Source organism: Mugil cephalus, chromosome 1 (genome assembly GCF_022458985.1).
Source record: "Mugil cephalus isolate CIBA_MC_2020 chromosome 1, CIBA_Mcephalus_1.1, whole genome shotgun sequence".
Classification (NCBI taxonomy): Eukaryota; Metazoa; Chordata; class Actinopteri; order Mugiliformes; family Mugilidae; genus Mugil; species Mugil cephalus.
The window spans coordinates 8,438,512-8,463,366 of record NC_061770.1 but is presented as its reverse complement, the minus strand read 5'-3'; the positions used below and the strand labels follow the sequence as shown (position 1 = coordinate 8,463,366).

General features: G+C 42.6%; 1 protein-coding gene across 3 annotated transcripts; it reads right to left on the bottom strand.

Moving 5' to 3' along the window:
• Nucleotides 1–6,299: 6,299 nt before the first annotated feature.
• On the bottom strand, nucleotides 6,300–23,492 carry kdm5bb (lysine (K)-specific demethylase 5Bb). Of its 3 annotated transcripts, none has more exons than XM_047590512.1 (28): nucleotides 23,125–23,492; nucleotides 21,735–21,812; nucleotides 21,247–21,369; nucleotides 20,987–21,157; nucleotides 20,432–20,488; nucleotides 19,386–19,541; nucleotides 18,905–19,028; nucleotides 18,551–18,669; nucleotides 18,001–18,159; nucleotides 16,951–17,070; nucleotides 16,707–16,865; nucleotides 16,429–16,610; nucleotides 16,153–16,315; nucleotides 15,939–16,058; nucleotides 15,146–15,340; nucleotides 14,781–14,962; nucleotides 14,516–14,640; nucleotides 13,497–13,647; nucleotides 13,279–13,393; nucleotides 11,711–12,066; nucleotides 10,856–10,994; nucleotides 10,591–10,770; nucleotides 9,765–9,926; nucleotides 8,994–9,476; nucleotides 8,819–8,903; nucleotides 8,500–8,708; nucleotides 8,148–8,414; nucleotides 6,300–7,183 (listed from the first exon to the last, which is right to left on the bottom strand). In XM_047590512.1, exons 1-28 carry the CDS (start codon nucleotides 23,275–23,277, stop codon nucleotides 7,046–7,048), a joined length of 4,671 nt encoding a protein of 1,556 aa, XP_047446468.1. In that variant the 5' UTR covers nucleotides 23,278–23,492; the 3' UTR covers nucleotides 6,300–7,045. The 3 variants fall into 3 exon arrangements, with proteins under 3 accessions (XP_047446468.1, XP_047446476.1, XP_047446484.1); XM_047590520.1 differs by having other exon boundaries at nucleotides 18,935–19,028; XM_047590528.1 differs by lacking the exon at nucleotides 20,432–20,488 and having other exon boundaries at nucleotides 18,935–19,028.
• Between the last annotated feature and the right edge of the window lie 1,363 nt (nucleotides 23,493–24,855).

The following is a 24,855-nucleotide window of genomic DNA, read 5'->3' as shown; positions in this document are numbered from 1 at the left end:
TGTTCGATAACAATATATTGAGATCGATACTCGCACCGTGTATGTCACAGACCAGAGCAGGCCAGTATATTTCCAGGGCTAAAATGAAACGACAACAACCTGTACTGTTTGTAAAAAGGCTGTAAGACATAGTGGTACCACAACAAACTTGTATAAGCATATGAAAAAAAAAAGAAAAGAAAATGGAGAGACGAAATTTATTGTATTGTACTTTCTGCATGCTACGTGCAATGAAATGCTACTTGAAACAACGAATTTTATTATATGATTATTTGCTGTGAAGTGATAATTTTGTACATTTTGTTTATTTAAGACCAATTACAAAGATACAAAAAGAAGTGCATTGATGGGAGAGATTTAGTTTTATAATTATATTGTAGTTTCTAAATATTTTGCCTGAAAAAGTTTTCATTTGCTGATAATGAAGTATCTTCTATTTACGTATAATCTGGATTTAACTGAGTAATAATCCAAATGACGAACCACAAAGACACTTAAATGTCATGAAAATGCATTCACACTTAGACTGACTGGGACTGAAGATGCATCCATCTTAAATATTAAAACGTATCGGTATCGGCAATAATAACCCCGTATTTATGTGGTATCGAATCGATACCAAATCTAGCGGTATCGCACACCACCAGTGGATGTGCGGAAGGGCCGGGACGGCGGCTGCTGATTGGACGAGGATCAGCCAATCAGTGCGATCCAGGTTACGGCACAATTAACAACCTCCACTTCAACCCAAACACACTTTTATTCACATTAGTGGCCTCCACACATGGGCTGGAGGCTGCACTCAGATCGTTTACTTATATAAAAGCACAAATACCACACTGAATGACTGTAAAAATAGTTACAAGAAAAAGGGTTGTATTCAAAATGTCTCAGATTCGGAGAACTTTATTTATCCCATCAGGGTAATTCATTTACAGCTTTTCTACATGCATCCCATACACAATCAGTCAAATAAACAATCAAGCCAAGGACACAATAGGTGCATGGACAAAACACAAAATCAGTGCTCATTAAGATCAATAAAATCAGTAGTAAATAAACCAATAAACCCCACGGATAAACAGAAACAACTAGTTAAACACTTAAATGGTTCCATCTAAAATGAGCGGCGTCTGTGTTTAAAACCTTAATAGCAGAAGGAATAAAAGACTTTACGTAACGTTTTGTCCTACTTTGGGCACATTATAGGGATGACTGGAAGGCGGCAATAAAAACTCGGTCGACATAATGTGATCTGGTTGGTTGATTATTGATTTTGCTCGCTCAGTGACTAGTTCCTCCCAGATCGTGTCCAAATTCTTCTGCTTAGTGCCAGTAAGTTCTGAACATAGTTTAACAACTCTGTTCATGCTATTTTTTCTCCCTCACAGACAAACCACCGTTGAATCAGCAGATACAGGAAGACGTTCAGAGGCTTTCAATAAGAGAATGTCACTGAAGGAAAAATCTGTGAGGAAATAAAAAAAAGTACTAAAAGTAAATGTCCTGCATCATAAAACCATATTATACCAAGCATAATTACTCATATATTAACGTGAAAACAAGATTTTACCCCCGCTGTCAAGATGGACTTCATGAGGTACACCAGTGAAAACAAACACATTATGACACAACAGTCCTGTACTAAATCTTAGCTTCATGAAGGTTATGGTATTCAGCTTTTGTTTGAAATAACAGAGCTGAGGGAGGGGCTGTGGTGCGAAGTACTATTGAACTGTACTGTGTTGTACCAACACATGTTCCCATTATTTAACCCTAACAACCATATTTTAATCAGCGGGCTAAGACAAATAACAGATACAATTTCCACAAAATACACCCTACAGGAGTGTAATATTTCTTTTCACCAATGTAGCTAATGAACCGTCAAGCAAAATATAATTATGAAAAAGGTCCTTACTACTGCTTGTCATTACTGTCTGGTAGTTTAATTTACAACCAAATATCCTGAGTGGCAGTAGCTCAGGAGGATTCTGCCCTATCCCTAATCTGTCCCAGTGTGAACTGGTCTATGGCTGCGAGTGAGCGATGTTTGCTGGTGGCCAGAGAGGCCGTAGGCGCTGATTGGAAGCCGTGTTTCCATCAGGCTGCCCCAAGGCAGCTGTGATAGTTCAGTGGTGGTAGTTTAGTTTCTAATTTAGACTAAAAGTGACTACTGAATGTCGATAAACGTGTGAGTAATGATTAATCAAGATGCCATCAAGAGGGATTACTTTTTATTACATCCCAATAAAAGCTGTGAGCCCAGACGTGCGTCATGGTAACTGTTGTCACTGTTAGTACTAATCACAACACGGATCTCACCCGGAGACCGAACGCGTGTTTCTGGCGCTGGAGGAGAAGACATCTGATAGTCGAGCACTCCAAGAAGAAACACACACACATACACATACACAGCAGAGAGAAAACAAAACAGATGAATCATGAAAAGTAGCAGAGCCGCACCGAGGACCAGTGTTTGGCAGGTGATCGTGGAGGTTGATTGTTTGAAACTGAATCCAATGCTAAGTGCTCTGATGTAACAGGACAGCCGTTCATTTGGAGACGTCAGGTGTGTAGTGAGAGGGGACAGAAAGCTTGTATAACAATATCAGGTGCAGTTTATATCTGTTACATCACTGTATTTTGTATTACTTGCATCCCTTGTCTTTCGAGAGCAATCCTCCCGTTGGAGTATGTCATTACTCGTGGTATTTATGAATGTCAGCAATATTCTGCCTCCACCACTTCAGCTTCTTATTCAATATAACAGTAGTTGTAGAAGTAATTTTGCACTGTCTGGCCCTACCAGAGATCAATAAAATCTTATGTTACGTCATTGTGTTGCTATGCTATGTTATGTTCAGTTATGTTGTCTGGTCTTATCTCTGTTCCTGGTTTCTGTGTTGTTGAGTTCCAGTCTCATGATATTAGTCCCTCGTTGCTCGAGGGTTGAGGCTATATACAGCACAGCTCTTGTGTTTAACGTGTGATGTGACCTTTTGGAGCAGATTCGGTCTGAAGCTGAAACACGCGTACTTGCAATATGAAGTGTTTTCCGTTTTTAACGCGTGGCCAATCCATCCTGTCGGTGCACATGTGTGTTTGTTGGTCGTTATCGCGTCTGTTGATCAACTGAAATGCTGCGGGAGAGCCGAATGCTTCATGTGTAAACAATGCTGTCATTTCAGGAAGTGCACAGTACGTGTGAGTCGCTGCTCAGTATTTCCAATATTTAATATTAAGACGCGAGCAGTGAGTAAATGAGTTTATCCTCTGGGTTTTATGATTGTTTCAGGGCTCTGGTAATCTTGAGCCGTACTTTCAAACCGAAAAAAGCTTTCAGATGAACTGCTACGATCATTTGGTTGTAACCTGAGGACGATGCCAAGTGGTTTTGGTGCCACCAGCAGGTCAACTTTGTTTTCATTTCTCCATTACAGTACACTCCAGAGTATCCACTTGCACAGATTAGAACAAAATGTGATGTTTAATGTCTCATGGTGACTTTAGAGGTTTTGAGTGTTTTACTGGTGGAAATTTAATTCAGATTGTGGCTCTGTCAGGATTAGCTCCAGTATCTTTCTCTTTCCTTTTCCCCTACCATCACATATAGGTTTCAATAAATTACGTAGTTACACTTTTTTGTTTTTCAGAGGGAAAGGATTTTTCTGTTTTGCTCTCGTCAGTAACAAGGAGAGAAACACAGTCACAGCGCTGCGCTACAAAGCAAACACAGACATCACCGCTACATGTCCCCACCCAGAAATTATACACCAGGTACAACACAAGCTCACAGACAGTTTCACACAGACAGGTGTCAGCATGAAATAATAAAAAAAACAAAACAACATGCGGTTCCTCACCCTGTTGCTATGGCGACAGGTACCAGGACTTTGCCACAGCGAGACGGGATTCGTCCAAAACGAGCTACTCATCGAATGTTCACAAGGCAGAAGAAAAGTTGTAAAAGTGACAAATGTTCAATATTAGCACATTAGTATTTAGCTCAAATCAGACCAGCCACAGGCTCCTGGCGTCCGTTTTAACTCGTTTAGCTCCTAACTGGTCAGCTAACATCACGTCCACGCCTGAGACATCTTTAATTTACGTGGGTGTGTTGCGTTGTTGGTAGTGGTTTCCTTCACTTTGATATTTTCCTCTTTCATTGTGTGTCGGCCCATTCTCCCTGATTGCCGACATGACAAAGGCCCACATGAAAGAGCCAGGGGACACCCAGCTGGTCATGGACTAGATGAGTTACCCTGGCTGCATATCTTCCTCATTACACGGGCTAAATATGGTCACTGAGTTCACGGCAGACGAGAGGCTGCTCATCATCCCATGATTTACGACTGCAAATATCACTTGACGAGCTGCAGGCCGACGACAGTGTTGCTGTGTTACTCAAACAAATGCCGCCTGTATGTTTAAACGGACGCCCTAATTAAAGAGTTATTGCCGCAGCCGTAAACTATACATATGGAAGTTGAAATTAGATGGTGATTAAAGAATGTGTTCCGTTTAGTTTTGACGGCGTCCTGTCATTCTGTGTGAACACTGATGTGATGCTGTTTGAACTCATCATAAACAGACTTACATGTGGAAATTACATGTGGACTCACTTGGTGGTTGAGTTTGTATTGGAGACATTGTTTTAAAATTAGTTATTGTAATTACACTTGTTGTTCACTAAAGTACACAACGTTGGAAAGACCAATGAAGGACATGTTTGACTCTGATATGGAACTATTAATAAATACAATTTACTTTGCATTAATATACACAACCTAACTCAATTCAATGAGTTTTAACCACATACAATGGAAGACATACACAGATCAGGCATAACATTATGACCACCTTCCTAATATTGTGTAGGTCTCCAAAACAGTTGTGAGTCATCAGAGAATGGACATGCGTCTTCTGAGGGTGTCCTGAGGTGTCTGGAATCAGACTGTCATTAGTGGGGGCCTTTGGATCCTACGGACTGAGATGGGCGGCCTCTGTGGATCATCCCACAGATACTTGATCAGTTTGGGATCTAGTGAATTTGGAGGCCAAGTCAACACCTCGTGCTGTTTTTCATGTTCTTAGACTGTTTGTGTTTGTTTCCCAGCAGAAAACAGTTGTTATTCACTTCTCCTAACACTGGTTTTAATGTTGTGGCTGATCGGTGGGTAAACAGAGGTAACATTCATTGCGAGTGGGGATTTTCTTCAGTTTCTAATAACTTTAACAAATAATCCCATTTTAAGACTGTACAAACAGGATCTAAGACACAAGGGAACAGAAAGAGAAATAAACCCACAAAGTAAATGCTTTGCATTTTAAAGCCCTTTTTTACATGAGCTGTGGTTTACGAACAGCGTCGGAAGCGTCCATGCGTGACGCTCATCTGTCGCTGGAAACAACTTCTGGTTGTGGGTCAGTGCACAGACCGGTTGACTGGTGAACAGTCTTTGAGATGTATATGCTGAGTGTTTTAAAATGGCAGCAGGCTTCTAAAAATGAACTTAATTCCTCTTTCAGTTCACTGAACTTCACTAAGACAAGACAGAAGACATGGCCGCACTGCGTCACAGCACGGGTTCACTCAAGTTTGTTACGAGCGCTTCGTGGGCGTCACTGTGCATGTTTTGACTGTCTTAGGATCTGTTGTAAGTTCATGGCAATTTCATTCTACAGCTCTGGAGAATAAAAGGATTCTCTCAAGAGACGACGTGATTAATCACATGCAAAGAAAAGCCCTTCAGAGAAGTTGTACCTTCATCTCCACATCCTTATTCTCGATTAAATAGTTGACTACTCTGCCAGCAATTAAAGTTTTAAAAGTTCATTGCATTGGTGTGAAATCTTTAAAAACAATCTTGTATATTTTTGAGGTTTACTTACAGGAAATTGGCTGAAATGATATTCTGCTGCTGCAGTGATAAATACCGACTGCTTGTGAATTAAATTAACATTTATTATCATCTGAGGACCTGATGCAGCATTTACTTCCTCCTGACTGCACCAAATCCTGCCTCTTACAGAACCTAAAGGAATATTCAACTTTTTTGTAGTGAACAATGTATTGATTTTTATTTAAAATTATGACAGACAAAGCCCTAACATTCAGCCTTCAAAATCCTTGAGCCACTGTTAATTATCATCGTTATCTAGGATCTTTATTTTACCGTCACAACAAGCACTTAAGTTCTTAAGCTCAGGATACACGTTTAAGATTAAAACTTTTAAATCATGGTTATGAGGACATCTAGTGGTTGGTGTCTAAGTGAATGGACCAGACCTCTCCCTAGAACAAAAGGGCTTTATTCCACAATATAAACTTGTAACATCTTCTGCTACCCCGAGTCCTTCCAGCTGTGTCCCGTTCAGAGTTCCCAACAGCTGTAATCACCTGCGTAGCTTCCAGTCACATCACACCGCCATCGCTACAACACAACTCAGCCGAGATCAAGCCTTGTAAGTCAGTTCAGACAAAAAAATTATTGCTCAGATAAATAAAACTATTCTACAAAAAAAATGGAAATAATTATATTAAGATGCATGTACTAAACACCGGAGTTCAAAGAAAGAAAAATGTAATTTTGTGGGGGTTATTAAGGGGTGAAAACTTCAACTTCTGTCCTTTTAACTCTGGTTTAACATGCAAGGAGGTTCCAAAGAAGATAATATTAACCCTTGATTATCTCATTAATTATCATGGTGTAAGACTCCTCTGCTGATGTAATGGAATCCCATGCAGCACACTTCACATCCTGTGTTTTTGTTGTTGTTTTTTTTTTGTTTTTTTTTTTCAATTTAGACAACCACAAACAATTCAGAAGAAAGAAATATATATAATATATATATGTAAAAATACAAAAAAATAACTAAACATTATAGTTCTGGACAACAAGTCAAAGAGGAGATAGCACCGTTGTTACAAAAGGGTCGGACAGACGGGAAGAGTTGGGGCGGGGAGGATGGGATCAGTGACACTTCCAGACCGGAGGCTCCGGTAACGGACCGAGGACACGCAGACTCCCGACAAACGGCTTCATTTTCTCATGTGTCCGTCGTTCAGTGTACATGTGACACAAATGTAGTCCTCCTTCTCGGCCGTCTCCGCCGTGACGCCGACGCAGACCTGGTGAAACCACTGGTTGCAGCTGCCGTCACACTGGACCCAATCCACCTGCACACACAAGTGATCTAACACTAAAACCAGCAACGACACACAGTTTATGGCTGATCAACGTCACTGTTCATGACAAACACATTCAGTCCGTCTTTCATCTCTCTCTCAGCTCCTGAAGGAATCTCCTGTCGCTGAATGTTCACCAGTCAGTCTCTAACGCCCTCTGTTTACGGTCTGACGCTGAGCAGATAGTGACTGAGGGGTTTTTATCATGTCAGACACGTAGCTTGAAGACCCTCCGGATACTTTCAAGGACACAAAAATCCATCTTCCACGCAAATTATTGTAATTAATTCAGACTCCTCTTTTGCCCTTTTCTTGTGAACAACTCCACCCAGAAGCCTCTAAAAATCCTAATAAAACAAAAATACAGATGATGCTGTTTATCTGGACAATATGTCTTTGACTTGACAAAGATCATTGTGAAATTAAATGATCTGAGAAGATACAAGTGTGTGTTTACATGACGCTAAACATTCATCAGAATAAAACTTGCTGTTGACGTTGAATCTGCCAACTTTATTGACAACAATAAATGAATTAAATAGAAGAAGACAGACAAGATGCAGCCACATCAACTCCAGCTTCATTCATCTTTTTAAACACTACTTCTGACTTCTACTGCCACGTTTCTGTCCGTCATAGAAACTTGTTCAATCCCCCGCCTGTAGCAAAATGTGCGACTAACTGATCAAGCATTAGCATGGTTATCAAGCAGTAACATATTCTAATAATTATCAGTGGTTTGCTGCACAGCTCTTAATGTGATTAAAAACGTCTTCTGACTGAGTATTAGTGAAGTCCTGGTGTCCATATAAACACAGTCACTAACGTGCTAGTCAGAGCTTTATTATATCCATTACCATTACATTGTACTCATTATGTAGAGTCTATATTTACAGCATCGCTCTTTAAAGTGTCCTCTACACATTTATGAGGCTACTCCAAACATTTCCCTCACCTCGTCTCCTTCCGGCAGCAGACACGTCTCTGCTGGACACACGGCCATCTCCTCGCCAGAGTCGTCGGACTGGGAGAAATCTGAGCGCGGGGAGGACGATGTGGAGGTCGGCCTGCGCTGCCGGTTCTTTTTATTTATCTTCTGTCGTTTGTGAGAGTGTTTTTTGTCCTTCCCCCTGCGCTCCGCATCTAAACCTTCCCTCTCCAGATGCCTCTTTGCTTTCTTCTCTGAGCCGATCACGGTCTCCCTCGCGTCGCTGGCTTCATCCTGACATTAGAGTTAACACAATGAAACTGATGAAGAAGAAGCTTCGATGGTTTTGATGAATTATTCACGTGGTGACGGTCGGTACCTGGTTCAGTGGCAGATTTGTTCCCTGAGAGTTGAACGGCGTGTGTTTGTCACAGTCTGTGGGCTTTTCCTGCGATGGTGACGTGCATCTGTTTGTGTGCTGGCTGCTGGCTCGGTCCAGTAAAACGTGGTAGAGGCTCTGGACTTCTGGCAGAGACACCTGCAGCAGGAGCCCCTCCACCATCAGCTCCTCCAGCTGGTGGCTTAAGCCTGTCGCGCACACCAAGAAACAGGACTTCAACAAGGATCCCACCGAACGACGACGAAACACAGTTTTCAAACACAATTGGTTCATTTAGCGTTAGCTGACGCACACTGACCCTGCAGCGGTATGCATCTCTGCTCGGTGTAGAAGACCGTCTGAGCATGGCTTGTCCTGTTCCACTCTGGAGTCAAACATGGAGCCTGTGTCAAAAACAACAAACCTCAGGATTAACACTTGAAAATAATGAAGCACCAAAAAAAAAAAAACGAGATGAAGAGATGAAGGGTGACCTGAGTGTCGCCGTGTGCGTTGTCGCTGCCTGATACCCAGTGGGTTAGTGTGGGAGGGGTCCCCGGCCTCTCTTCTAGTTCAGGTAGACACACCTGTGTAATCTCCTGCGCACGCTGCTGCCAGTTAACCGTCCTCTCAACCAGATATTGCAGCGCGTCGCCCTCTGGCAAACGCACCCCTATGCGCCGCAGGGACGCCAGCAGCGAGAGGACTTTGCTTAACGGGGGCTTTTCTGACAGCTGGCACTGTGGACAGAGCCACGGCTGTGTCTCACAGGAGTCCGATGGGTCCCTGACGCACACGCTGTGGAAAGCGTCCCTGCAGAGCTCGCACTGCAGCATCGCACCCATCGGCGCCTTCTGACAGAAACACACCCTCAGGTCCATGCAGTCTGCTGTGGGAAGGAGCTTTGACTCGTTTGCTGCCCTGAGATTAGAGAAAGCCTCCATCTCCCTCACACGCAGCTCCTCCAGAGTTGCCATCTGGTGAAAACAAAATGTAGAGTCAGTACCTTTCTTGACAGTGAAAGTTCAGCAAAGACGTCTAAAAGTCAGCGAGGAAGCTCTGCTCCATTTTTTGTTTCTGTGAGGTTGAATATTAAAACCACTTCTACTGTTCTACTTTCTTTTTTGTATTTCCCCACTGTTCAAACCCCTTCATTGATTCTGAAGTGACCACACCCCTTACACACTTCTTATCACCAGGGTCTTACTGCCCAAACCTTTACTCTTAATGGCTCAGAGTGTGTATGAAGAGGAATATAAACTTACTGCAGAGGTAGAATCCTTGGTCTCCGATAGCACTTTTTCCACATCGCTGAGAGTGTTGAGCCTGGGCGTTTTCTTCTTGGTAGCTTTAGGTGATTCCTTCCCTTTCTTGGCCTTCCTCTTCGGGGAACCCGGGCTTCCAACTTCACATCTTGGACACAGAACCTGTAACAAACAAAATAACTGAGTCTTTTTTACCCTAAAATCCAGTGTAAAATAGCCAAAGGCCATTCATGTAAATCTGCATTTTGATACTAAACCATAGTTAATTAGCTTCTGTACTGAGCTGGAATGAGTTAGCTGACCTAACAAGCCACTGAGGCTCAGAGGTCCGTTAACACTAGAAGACTATCTAGTATTTAGTGAGAACCGAAACATGTAAATGTTTCTATATGTATAGTTTTCATTGTGGAGTAAGTGGGTCATCACCATTTTATCTACTATGTGCATGTCTAATTTTGACAACCTCCCAACCTCAGACTGTTAGGTTCCCCATCTGGGTCAGACCGAAGGTTGTGTTACACTAGGTTGTGTTACACTATGTGAACAGGTGTGCGGTGGGATCAGATCACAGACAAAACTGAGTTGTCTCCTCATAGTCAAACCACAAAGCCCCCATTCCCAAACGTGTTGCCTGCAGCAACGAGCTGCAGGTGTTAATCTAAAATTAAACCAAAAATGTTAAACTAAAAACGATGGTACTATAAATAACGTGGCCGATGACGAAAAGAGGAAACATGTCTAGATTTGCGAGATCCGGTGAAGTAGCAAGTGAGCTGAACCCCACCACTGACCTCACAGTGTGAACAGTACATTTGTCTGATTTTACCTCCAGTAAGGTAAGCGTTGAGTCTTTCTGGAGGAAAGCTGCCGCTGCAGATTCTTTCCACTCCTTCACGTCCCCCATTAAAGACTCCAGCCTGTCTAAAGGCTCGAGGTGGACTTGAATGGCTTGTCCTCGTAACACCATGTCAGAGAGGTGTTCCACCAGCGGGATGCAACCAGTGGCCTGAAATTATAAGACCATTCACAGTCACTCTCAAATTGACCTGAGTCATGTCCACTCTGTGATGAAATACCACATGTGTTCCAACCTGAAGCTCCTCAGCTTCCTGAAGCCACTCCTGGGCTTTTCTGATGGTGTCTTTCAGGAGGAGACAGTTTGGGAGGTGAGCAGGGATGCTGGACGCCTTCTCAGCAGCAGCACTGAGAGTCTCAATGGAGTGTGGGGGTCTGTTGGGCAGTAAAACAGTAATGATACACTGTAGGTGACAAACCTTGGCTTAATGTTTGCACATCAGTACTACATAACCAACTAAGACAAGAACGGCCATGACATTTTTGTTCAGAAGCTTCCTGAATAGTTATTTTCCTACTGTTTATTTTGTTTTGTTTTTTGTTTTTTTGTAGTACTACAGAAAACCATGTGGACAGTAACTTGTAATTGTCCAACATCTAAAGTTATGCTCTATTTTAAAAGCTGGTAAGCACCAAATTGAAAGCTGCAGAAAACTAAGCATGATGGACCCTGTGTAGAAACCCTGACTTGAGATTAGTTCACTGGATAATGGAGGAAAAAGAGATGCACATTCCCGACAGCCATGCCATTAAAAGCCTGTGAGAAGCACTTATGACAGTTAATACTGAACAGCACTGAGTACCAATGGAATGAGGGCAGAACTAAACATGATGCTCACTTTTTGTTGGTCTTGTTGAATATTCTAGCAGCAGCATTTTGCACTAGCTGTAATTAAAATGAAGCAAAATCAGGAGCACTGACGTCATATTACATGATTCAGTTACAATCAGTGCAAATGCCTGGACAGAAAGTTAAAACTAAGAAAGTCAGAGCATCACCACCTGGAACGTGCTCTAGTTGTTGTTGTTGTTTTGGACGTTTTTTTTCTACCCTGTGGCTCACGTCACGGGTCAGTAACTGCTGCCCTCACCTGGCTTTCAGAAGGCTGCTCGCCTTGTCCTCCCAGTGCTCGGACATAGTGAGCTGCTCCTGAAGGCGTGCCATGGCTTTCTCCACCGACGAATGAGGTGCCAGACCCACTCCCTGGTCGATCAGCCTCCTCATGGTCTCCAGGGTCAGCGTGGCGGGCTGAGCGCTGGCCTGCTGCACCCCCTCCAGCCACCGGGCCTGTTCCAGTCTCACTCTCAGGCGAGGCAGCTCCGGCAGGTCCACGTCAAAGTCAAAGCTGATGTCTAACAGGCTCTGGATCTCAGCCACGCTGGGAACTTCATCTGCCAGGACCTTCTCACTGTGCTGCTGGAAGTCTTCAATGCGATTCAAGAGTTCCTAAAGACAGACATAATCATTTAGAAAACATAGGAAGTCTAAATAATACTTTTGCAGACCTGATTTCTGCATCACGGCCTAGCTCCGTGGCTGATTTGCACCTCCCCGCAAAGTCTGGGATTGGTTCGCTTGGTAGTGGCATGTTTCAGCTTTACTATTTTCGGATGCTTCTCCATCTCCTCGATTTTTGAATTGATTGTTTTGGATCAACAAATAATTGGAAAGTTTGACTGAAGAGGTTTGGAGATACATTTGTATGACTCGTGTTCAGCAAAATTTCGGAAGAATTGGAAATTTCTGCGAAAATTTCAGTCGCCATTGTTGAAAGTAGAGATCGACCAACATGGATTTTTTTAGGGCCGATACTGATACCGATTTTTTTTTTTCTTTTACGTGTCGCCCATTTTTTTGAGCCGATATTTGGAGCTGATTCTGCTTTTTCTTTTTCCATTTACATGATATAAATGGCACAATGATAACAAATGTTACAAGTCCCAATTTAACCAAAACCTTAAACATCTATTGTGGTTGACTGACAACCTACACCACTGGCTCGCCAGAGAGAGAAAAACAATGTCAGCTAGCAAATAATATATATACAACAATATATATATATATGTAGTGTATATGTATGAAAACACCAGTGTATGTCGGCCTGACATATTGGCCAATCTCTAGTCGAAAGTGAAGCAGGAAGTGGAAACAAGATTAACCTGACTGGCAAAAAGTACGCAGCACGTTTTTTTTATCAGAGCGTACTAGACGTACGAGTGCATAAATCTCTCACACTGGGGAAGGGTCCGCACATGGGTCAGCGCAGTACTATAAATTAGGTTTTAATCTAAATCACGTACATTATATCATGCAACAAACAATGTGGTTCTGACCAGATTAGCACAATTTAAATCTTAATTTATTTAATTTCTCCTATTGGCTGTCATTTAGTCTGAAGGGGGGGGGGCATCATCATAATGCATCAGCAGTCATCTGACACAATCTGATACTGACAGTTCAGCATGGTCAGATTCCCACCATAGCCGCTGTCACAAGATTATTTCTCAACAAAAACCGCAAAAAAGGAAATTTAAATATTAGCAGTAAGTAGCGCTTCCGTTCACACAATTTAAATAAGAACTTGCTAACGAAAACCGTTAAGATGAGCCTCATGCTTGTGAATTAAATTTTACTGAGATACAATCCTCCCCGGCTCACCTTCAACATGGGCGCCTGAGGAAGACTACAGGAGAGGTTATAGAGCTGCCTCACAAACGAACTCAGCTCCTCCACTGTCAGCTGGCTCCGTGACTTCACACTACCATACCGGTTCCTGGGGAAGAGTTCAACTCCATTAAGGCCTTTACAGCACAACAAAACATGAAGGACAATTTATGGACAACCGATCCACGAGCTCACTCGCTGTTTATCGTTACCTGGTCTGCCTCTTGCCGTTCAATAGCTGCTGTGCCACAGAGGAGCATTTCTCTGCATCTTGTGTGACCAGACGAAGCCGACGCAGCAGGTCGTTGTCAGGGAACAGATTGGACTCTGATTCAGCGAGAAGGGAGCGAAAGACTGGCAGGCCTGAGGAGAGAACACTTGGTTGGTCAGTCTGACACGCAACGTAAACAACCCAACACACAGCTGAGTAACGCAATAAATCCTGCCTATAACTCACATAACCGCCACTGATGACAACCTATTCATTCAGGCGGTGTGGTCACTTTTTAACGTGTTCCTCCTCCCTTCAAAGCCTCAAAGCCTCAAAGCTCATCGATTAAAATGTGTTAGTCATACGAAGGTTAAAGAAAGTTGTGCTGAATAGTCTTCAGAGATTAGTTCAAGGTTTGTCACAGGACATAATGGCACCACTTGCATTCAGCCGCAAGTTCATTCAATGATCAGAAAGACCAGCAAACTACTTAGTACACAAACTAGTTTCCAAAGTAGTAACTCAAGTAAATGTTAACACAATGTAGAAGAGGAGCAAAGACTAAACACGTCTATCAGTTTGACCCAAAATAAACATAGTGTTTCACAGTCTGAGTAAATATTTTTTTGGTTTCTTTGGCTTGGCAGGTGTTTTAAATATATTTATTGCATTAGTTAAGGTAAGTAACTATGGCAACGTGGGAGCCGTGCCATTTGTCTCTGCACTACAATTTGTCAGCGTGGACGTGCCTCTTCTTCACTGAGCGCAGCTTAGTAGCTTTAGATGATAAAGAGGTTAAACCTACAAGAGAGATGGGCCACTGAGATATCATCCCTCCCAGCCAGCTGCTGTCACGAGTGATGCATTTTATGCGCAAAATCATAGATAGTTTTCAGACCTGTTCCATAAAATACAGCACTATACTGGAGGATGTGTGTATCACCTTAAAACATTTGTACAAAAACGCTGGTCTGGCTTTAATGTGCTGTTTATCTTCTTTTACTGGCTCTTGCTGCTCACCTTTCTTCTTCTCCAGTTTAGCCTCGAGAGTCTCCGTCACACGAGAGGCCCATTCATCATACAGCTTGGCTCTCTGCTTCACAGCATTCATCATGGGGAACAGGTCGTCCAGTGTGTATCTGTAACTGCAGCAGCAAACAAAGCACTATTAAGATGCACAAATCTAGTTCAGGGGGACACAGAGTGGACAGAAGTAAAATGCATATCCGCACACATGTTTACTAGATCTAGTAATAACCTCTGAGTGAGTTCCAGTGGGACTTACTTCAGTGTGTAGTTGGTGACGGGGCAGGAGCAGAGGTCATTGATGTGGTGCAGACAGACGAGGACTCCTGGGCTACAGGGACAGGTGATTGCCGACAGGTAGCAGGTGGTCCTGCACTTGGCACACTGCCGCTCGTCATCCTGGAGGTGATCGTATTTTGCTTCTCTGCAGTGTAACACCCCCTGAAGGTGGGAGACAGCAACAAATGTGTTCGAAGCAAAGTGGAGCCAGACCCTGTGACTGTGTTTCCATGAGAGGTCATTTTTTTTTTTTCAGAAAGCAAAACACATTTGCGAAATGTTCAACGGTATCTACATTACACACGGCGCGGTGTTGGGTGTGGTAACATGACAGCCATACTGTACCATTTTCTTAACTTTCTCCCTCAGTTCCTGCTCGTCCCGGATCATGATGAGCATGTCCTTGTGAACGGCCGAGGCCAGGACCATGTTGAGCGTGTCTGCCTTTGAGGCCATGTTGCAAACCATCTCGTCATGGGAGAACACGTTGTACCGATGCAGCATACGATAGTGGTCAACGCACTGTCTGCCGAGAGGCATCTGAGAGTAAAGAAAAGATTTAAAATTAAAAAAAAAAAAAAAAATGGGGCAGTGTAAACCTTTAATAATCTATTCAAAAAGAAATGTTAGCTCCTCAATAACCATGTTAACACTTGATCTGATTGTTTCTTTCTGGTTGGAATAAACCAGGAAATATAATCCATGTAAACTTAATCAAATTCAGTCTAAAAGTTTTCAATACTTTAAGAAAAATAAGAAAAATATTGTAGTTTCTCTATAGGAGATATTTAAATCTGACTCCTCTGTGATAGTAAACTGAATATATTTGGTTTTGGGCTGTTGGTCTAAGAAACACATTTCTAAAGTCGCCATGGGATCGTCAGCCTTTTTAGATTAAATAAAATCTAACTGCGCTGGTACTTTCCAGTTTATAGTTTCGGTCTTTTGAGACTCAACACTGAATGCTACTTAAACTCTGATGTATTAACTAATAACATCTTAAACTGAACGTGTCTGTTCCCTGGTAAAAGCTGAAATAACAAAAAAATGGGTCCAATGTTAATGTAAAAAAAAAAAAAAAAGAAATGAAACCATAACTGTAAATGAATTTTGAATTGTTTAAGCAAAGAGACATTACCCAGTCCACAGTGCAGAAGTTGACCGCCTCAGCGAAATTAAAGCCCTGATTGAAGCCGCTGTGATAAGCCCGAGGAAACGTGATGACGAACTCTCCAGCACACTGGTTCGTTCTGTAAATCTGAAACAGATGGGAGACAAAAGAAAATCCTGTAAGAAAGACAAGCTACCCTATCGTCTAAAAATCATCTGGAAGCAGAGACATGTGCACGTACTGGGACTCCGTGGGCCATTAGGGTGTTGGGGTTCATGATGGTGACCAGCTGGTGTAGTAGGTCGGGCTGAGACTCAAACAGCTCCGGGGCCAGTTTCCTCATCACTTCCTCCAGTTGTTCTGCAGCAAAACCAGGAGCTCCATACCAGGTTTTTGGTTCCCCCCTTGAAGAAGATAAAATTCACTGCTACTGAGCCACAACTGAGGAGATTATAGGAACACAGGCCAGAATGGACCTGCATAAACAGCTGAGCTTAGCATCAGCAAACTGTTGTACCAGTGCAGGTAGTTGATGGAGTAGCTCCAGTGATCCTCAATGTGCCAGCAGAAGGAGGAGAAGCACATGCCAACATAAAGCCACGGCAGCGTCATCCCACAGATGTCGGCTGTTACGTGAGTCAGGACAGACGGCTTCATCATCGCCAGGTTGTTGAGGTTCCAGCCACATTTGAGGTACTTCTGCAAGAGCAGCGACACACTCTGATCATTAAGACGGGAGTGATTCAATTTAATTTAACTTGGCTCCACGGGTATAAAGATAAAGACCTGACGCACCTCATCTGCTGGGGAAACCTTAAATTTTCCATTGGGGATCGGAAATCCGCTCCCAAACTCCTTTGAAGCGATGTCGGCCCCATATTCCACCGTGACGTCCTCTTCGATGGCTCCGACCAAACGCCAGAACTCCTTCTCCACCAGCTCCGTAGGTACCATCTATCAGGACAACGTGGGAATTCAAGTTTAAAACACTCATAACAGGAGAGACCGACAGATTTATGTTGAAACCTCTTCTACTTACATGAACTGGCATGTTGAAGTAATCAGATTTGAACGCATCTGCCATTTGCCCAAACGCACGCAGGGAATAGTCCCTGTATGCTTGTTCAAACCCGAACGCCTCGTGAGGTTTGCTGCATTCCTGTCGGTGAGATTAAAAAGTGGTTAAATTATAAATATGCTAAACGTTCAAAGGCATTTACACATCATTTTGTTCTCAGTTTTCTGTCATGTTATGTTTTATGACAGAAAATTTATTTTATTTCCCCTTTTTCAAACAACATTTTAGTCTATGCTAAGATAAAATACATCAGTGCGAAACCTCTGGGCAGAATTTAGACGTTGCCATTAGCAAAACGGAAAAGTAACCGCTGCACTTATCAGACACACAACAACCTCTCACCCCCTTTGTTTACTACTGCTGCTGCGGTTATACAAGTGAAACTGAAACTATAGGTTTTGCGGCTCAACGGGTCACTGGAACACAAAGCCCCTGTGAGAAGACTGTTTTAATGGGCGACTGTGACAAGTGTCAAACATCTACATTTATAGCTGACGGGCTACTTCTATCATAATATCCAGAGTGGCAGTGGTATTATGTTATCTTTTAGCCGACCATTGTTCCTTTCTTAAGTTTCGCCTTCGGTCTCACTCACTGCACGAGAATATACATGTGCTCACACAGTATTGTAGTGCTCATCATCATCATATCATAAGGTTTGCGTGGACAAACAGTAACGTGGTTAATCTAAGGGGATTCTTTACTGCACAATTGCATTGTCGTTAAAGCATAAAGAAGTGTGCAGCCTGCAGATGTCTGATAATCGAGAGACTTGGCTTAATGAGACAGGAGCTATAACACATCGTTTCAGAGAAAAGAGGTTGGACTGAGGTGCTTCATGAAAGGGCCAGTTTCAAGTTATTTCAATGTCCTTGGTGGGTTTTCTTTCTTTAACAGAAGGGTATCAACAATTCTATCCACAGATCGTGCACAGATCTGTAAACATGCACGGTATAGTCCCTTTATGTATTTAGAAAATCACTTTAATCGTATCTTTACAGTTGATCCCACCTGAGCCAGGCACCTGGGGCACCTCCAGTCTCCTTTAGGGACGTCGTGCAGGGGAGGAATCAGACAGAAGGTGTGGTAGCTGTCGTCACAGCCGTCACACAGCAACAGACGGTCTTCGTCTCCCCCACTGCCGCACACCAGACACACAACCAGGTCCACCTGGACCAAAAGAGGAGCAGTTTGTGACAAGGCAACAGGAAGAAACTACATTATCAGTGGTGGTAGCAGGGAGTCTCTTCAAACGCAAAGTGCACGTGCAGCACATTCTTTGAAATGTTGACTCATGTAAATGTACACTTACACGGTCACCGCCTGATGTAGGAGTGGAAACCTGTTTCTAAATGCATTATTCCTTTATCAGTGTCACCTCTTCTTATTTTTTTGCAGTTATATGCAGCTTGAAATGTCAGGTTTGTGATACTTGTGCACATCAGCGATCCACAGGAGATTTGGATGTCTGACAACGCATTCATTTGACTAAACTAAAGATTTCATATCTTAACACAGGCTAGTCTGAGTCAGAGAGCAGGCACAAAATGATTCTACTCACGGGGCTCGGAGCGACCGGAGGGAAGAGTTTCTTGTACCGCGATTTCAGTTTGTCAGCTTCAATTATAAGTTCCTTACTTTCAACAAGCTCCTGTTTAACCAGAACGGGAATCTCTTTTTCTGCAAGACAACGGAAAACATCAATAACAACACTGTTATTATTTATTTGTATTGTTAACAGCTATGCAGTGACAGATGCTTTTTACTATAATGTTTCTTATTATGTGTGAATTTGTCAATTCCCACAGGAGTTTTTAAATTGATTTAACACCAAGACTGTTATAAACCATTCATGAACGATGATGATGTAATGCTTACAGATTCTGAATAGGGAGGCCAATTAAACGAGTGTTACCATAATTCAGCAGAGTTTCTTCAGTCTGACCTGGCTCTGACTTGACGACGAAAGAACCCATCCTCCGCCTCAGGTTCGGCTTGCTCTCGCCTGGCTCACCTGGTTCAGTCTTCACACAGACGGCCTACGGGAAACAGACGGAAGTGAAACTAGTGCCAGCTTAAAGCCACCGCCATCAGGATGCAAGCTCTGTGGTGACGTCTGCACTGCTGGTAACAGAGCAGTTTTAGTCAGATGTAGACTTGTTTGTATCACCTCTGTTGATTGATTTTCCATCACGTAAGGAAGTCCGCACATAGTATCAAGAACCAATACTTTAATATCACTTTTAGTGCACACATCAGACCTCCAGGAAGAGACAAGATGTCAGTGTGAATCCCCTCGACAGGATTCATACCAGTGCGGAATATGTGGTGAACACTTAAGTCTGTGCTGGTGGTTTCGGGGCAGTTTGCGAGTTTTCAGTGTTTGCGGCTCGCACCTCACACTTCATGCGCTTGGCCCTGCGAGCGCTGGGGCAAATGTCAGGCATCTGGGCGGGCGGCCTCTTAGTTTGATCCTGCAGAATCTGCTCCTTGGTGTCTGCGCTCTCCTTGCTCCCCAGGTTCTCCGCTGGCTGGACGGGCTTCTGAACACACTGGAGGATAAAGAAAGAAAAAATAAAATAAAACCACAACTAACTGTCTAATAAAGCTAAGTGGAAATACTGGTTGACTCACATGTAGTGAAAGTAAAGTTATCAATGGAATGCTAGATGCGGTATGAGGTCAGGTAGGATATATATAAGTGCGAGGAAGGCACACGTTTTAAAATGGAAGCGTCTATATGACTCATACTATTGTAATAGTATAGAATACAACTATTAGTTCAGTGGCAATAAGACACGCTGGACTAACACATGGGATAATTAGCAAATATTGTTGAAAGACGGGGGCACAACTCAGCTCATTTGGTGTTAACTGGGTTCAACTTGCTTTCAAGAGTGTGACACATGAAGGAGGATGTGGTTAGTGACAGGTGATTGGTTTAGATCAACAAATTACAGTCTTTGTGTACACAACATGCTTAGAACAATGTGGCGATGACTAAATAAAAGACACAGCTGGAGCACTGTGACATTATGCAACGCAAACTTTATTCCATTTTGAAAAAAGAAAAAAAAAACTTTTTGTCCCCTCATTCCCTTTTTATGTAATAAAGTTTGAGCTGCATAACTCTCAGGAAGCCCCAGGCTCTTAATGTGTATTTGTTTGCTTTGTTCACTAACACCGAGACATAGAGAGGACATTTAAACACCTGCTCGATGTCACAAAAGCAAAAGTACGTTAATCGAAAGATTGCTATTGAATATAGAAGATAATGCAGAGGTGTTGACGGGGAATAAAACAGGCCGAAGAAAAGTTAAATTCCCAATATCATACCTGTCAATATAGTCTCATTAATGTGTAAATACAACGAACCACCCAGCCACAGATAAACATGCATGCTGTTAATTTGCGTGCCTTCTTAATCACGACACAAACGTACCTTTTCAAATTCAGGATCAGCCTCCAAACGCATCAGTTTGGAAGCTGGATCTGGTGCCTGAAGCAAGAGAGAGCTTGGGTAATTACACAATTTAGAGTGACCTATCAAAGAGGTCACACAGCACCAATTCAATGATACTGGATTAGCTCTCTTGCAATGCGTTACAGAATATGAGGGTGTAAAGGCAATTAAATGACATAACTAGACACCAGATAACAAATTCAGTGGCGGCGTATTAGTCAGAAGACAGAGTTAACTTAAACATCTCTCCAAAATTCACACAGATCTCTAAAGAAAATATAATATATAAGCTGTAATTAAACACAAAGCATGCACATCCTAATAACGCATCCTAATTATTTGTGTTTATACTATAGATATATATGTCATCCTTGTAAAGGACAAGGTGCTTATTACAAAAAGTCAACTAAAATGTTTTAGAGTAGCTGATTAACTACATTAACAAGTTGCATTATTAGAGATTTGTTCAGTGATGAGCCACAGACTCACCGGGAACACAACATGCCCTCACACTGATGCACGCGCCCAACTCACCAGCAGGTTCGCTCCGGTCTGAAACAGATTGTAGGGATAGAGGATTCTCTCGTAATGCCCTCGCAGGTGTGAGCCGACGGCTTTGCCAGGAGCGAAGCCCATTTGTAGTGCAATCTTAGTCCATCGCCTGTCCCGGCAGACAATGTCAAATCCACCCTCCTCTGCCACCAGCTACAATGACAGAGGTCAACGACGTCAGGCTGCTTCGTTACATTTTAAAACCCATACATCAGATAACCAAAAAAGAATCAATAATTAACCTTATTTAGCTTATATAGATCCAAAATCTTCCTCTCCACGTGGGGAATCTTCAAAGCACATCCCTGCAAATCCCAAAATTTGGCAATCTGGTCCAAGAAGTTGAGCTTGACTCTGGTCTGGGCCTGAGAGAGGACGTAAACAGTGGGTTACAAATAAATTAAGTGCAAGGAAATCAACGCATCCAGGTAACACCACGATTATAACAACGGAGCAGAAAATCGAATTACGTTCGATTGCATAATAAATGCACTTTCATGAGTAACAATTAACCCCAGTGACATCCAGTCTAAATGCTGTGTTACCTAACATTATTACAAGACATTAACAGAACGGTTCTTTGTTCCACTACTGTATTATTTCGTGAAGCCTGCATGGGGCCAGTAATTGCATTAATGAGCTAAAAATAGGAACCGGTTTTAGAGCGGCGATGCACAGACAGATAACGTAGGCAAATGAGCTCTGGTATAATCTGACTAACAAAACTCACCTCAAGTTCATTGAGCCTCTGGATCCGAGGAACAAAGTGAAGTCTGTCGACATCGCAGGCGAAAGGAGGCTGCCAACCCTAAAAGAACAACAGAAACAAACACACACACACACAATCAGACGACGTAGGTGGGAGTATTTTTTTTTCTTCGATATATATCATATTGCTAAGGGCGTTTGTGGTAATTGTGCACTCTTAATTATGGACGTAATCAAGTGTGGACGACTCAATTGAAGTGAAATTAAGCGAGTAAATAAAAACTTTTTTCTTTTTTCTTAAAACTGATGTAGGGGTCAAGTTTGGTCTGCAGATTACTGAAGGCACACCGCACTCTATTTTAATTTTGTAACTCACGACACCAATCAATAATACCACACACAGCTTGGCATTGACAATGAAAACACCCCCATCACCCGAGCCGGGCTCCCAACTTTGTGTTTAGAGTCTGGAGCCAACATCATCCCCCCACTGGCACACAAAATGGCCAGATGGAAGACTCACTCACTGGCTGGCTTACCACAAAGCCAACATGGAGGACAACACCCTACAACACAGGCTCATACAGTGGCTATTTCTCGAGAAACTCTAAATTTTATAAATATGAACCACAGCTAATGTCGTGTTGTAACATGGCGGATTTCACCACAACTTCTTCAAAAGTCCTACTATTTAAGAAGAGGAGTTTCTACAATGAAATAACACAGTGTACTTTTTATCTTGGTGCCAGCATGGAGCAAGAATAAATTTGATGAATGACATAAAAATCATTCATCCAGAGTCGTTAAATAATTAGTGTTTATTAGAAAAGTGATGGAGGACACAACTGAATGAGCTGCTTCGTGATGCTGTTCAACAAATTAACCGACAATAACGTCAACTTCACGCCTCTCGGGGACATTTATGGCCAAATGTATATAATATATAAACAAACAAAGTAAATATTCATGTGTTTTGTTGCAACATAATTATGATAGTCTTCCTTTACGCAGCTGGATGTCTTCCGCATAGACACCTATGTCCAAGCAGCTGAATGATGACAGGTTGGCTGTTAGCTTGTGTTAGCCTCCTAGCTCAGAGGCTCAATGACCGGAGCACCGAGGCTTTGTTGACCCACGGTGAACCACAACTACGACCCTCTTATAACACGCAGACACGTCCATGCTACCACCAGTGGGCTCAAAGTCGACCAAAAACGGCCCGGTAGTTAGTAAAGACAGACATTAGGCAGCTAGCGGTGGCAGCACAAAGAATGAACACAGCCGAGCCTCCGCCATGTTGATGAGTCCCTTTAAATGCCCGGAGCACTCGGCTCCTCTACGGCCCGTCCTCACGGTCTACCATCACAGCATCCGTGGCTCGGCAGCCTTTAATAATCTGCCACGGCACTCACCGGAGGAGGACGGACTTTGCAAATGCCCGTCTTTTCGGCGATGGGACGGATCTTGTTGATGAAAGCAAAGGGATCTCTGAATTCTTCCCAGCTGGGCTCGAAGACCGGGCACTCCGGGGGAGGCTTGAACTCATCCGGCCGCGGTTGACTCATGGTTACCGACCGACCGACGGAAAGAACAGGGCACCGCTCGTGTGGGTTTCTCCCGGGGTGCGCTTTGCTTTAATTTAGTCAAGAAATCCGTCTATTCGGCGTCAGAGTCGGTGTCACTCGGTCGACATCAACGCGAGAGGAGGCAGCTTAGACACACACACACATACACATACACACACACACACATACACACACATCCACGCACAGTGAAGAGACTGTTCCAAGGCAGTGAGCACGTCCGCCCGAAAAACTAGACACCACACTGTTCTTATTAATGCATGTGTGATTCATCTGTTTGCTTCCTTGTTTGTAGCTGAATTCCCGCATTCATCGGCAACTAGAGCTGAACACGGTGTCAGCTTTGTCATGTAATAAATTAAAAGTTAACAGTTCTCCACAATATCCCACTGTGCATGAAGGCATCATAATATTTTATCTGAATTTTAATCTTTTCTCACGCCTTTATGCTTTGTAACTTCACCATATAGTCTCGCTAGGACCGATTATTGTCCAATTAATGAGAGATGATGCCTCCCTGTTGTATAAATGTGAAAACTGCTACAGAAGAGATCAACATCTGGAACCCAAACATTTATAAAAAATGTATAATAATTGTGTAATTAGATTACCCTTCACTGACAAAAGTCAAATGATATAGACATGCTATATGTCTAATCAAAGTACAAGTATTTCCAAAGGTGGAAAGTATAATTATTAACATATTTGCTATTTTGTACTCAAGTATATCTTCTTCGTGCTTAAACTCCACTACAAATCCAACGGATTAGTTAATTACTTCCCAGATCTGAGATACCTCTCAGTGCAATTAACAAATAAAGCTAAATTTGTAATTAAGATAAGATAAAACTTTATCCATGCATTCAGCCCCACCCTTTGCAGCTGCAGTATTAAAATGGCGCACTGTTAAAAATGCATTCATGCTGTGTAGTGGCAGTAACTTCAAGTATAAAATACATTTCTTTCTTTACAAATACAAACTTGTGGATTTATGTGCTGACATTATGTTTTTGTTAATGTGTGTCAAATATCAAAACATAGTCATGTATGACTATGTAAATAACATTTACATAAACTCACAATGTTTGTAAATATTTAACTCTCTCTTTTTTTATAGTGAATTATCCATCCTAACTGTTTTCAGTTGTCCTACTTTATGTTTTCTATATTTTTGCTTTGTACCATTAACGCAATTATCTATGTCGTGACCTTGTTATTACTATTTACAGATAAATGCACTCACATCTAATGCAGTAAATCCTACGTGACAACACAATCGTCTGCAGCCTACACAGGCGACCATGACGCCTCCACAGCCTAAAATATTACACAACATCTTTTACACCCACGATTGAAACGACTCTTGACTTTTTCCACTCCAGCATCGCACGCAACAATATGCTGTCTAACCGTGGGTAACGTCTCGCTTCGTGTTATGAGGAAATGGTTAGTGGTAGTGTATGAAACGATCTTCCTCTTTGTACGATATCTTATGTTTACACTCGCGCGGATGGATACGTGCAGGTGACACCTTCACGGCTGCCGGGACTCGTTGTTTAA

What these genes read in the sequence shown, in the direction of transcription:
- kdm5bb (XM_047590512.1), bottom strand. Translation starts at nt 23,277, where the DNA reads ATGAGTCAACCGCGGCCGGATGAGTTCAAGCCTCCCCCGGAGTGCCCG. An exon ending in TAATGGCCCACGGAGTCCCA is followed by an intron (nt 16,059 to 16,152) that starts GTACGTGCACAT and finishes CATCTGTTTCAG; the next exon opens with ATTTACAGAACGAACCAGTG. An exon ending in TGCTGCCGGAAGGAGACGAG is followed by an intron (nt 7,184 to 8,147) that starts GTGAGGGAAATG and finishes TTGTGTGTGCAG; the next exon opens with GTGGATTGGGTCCAGTGTGA.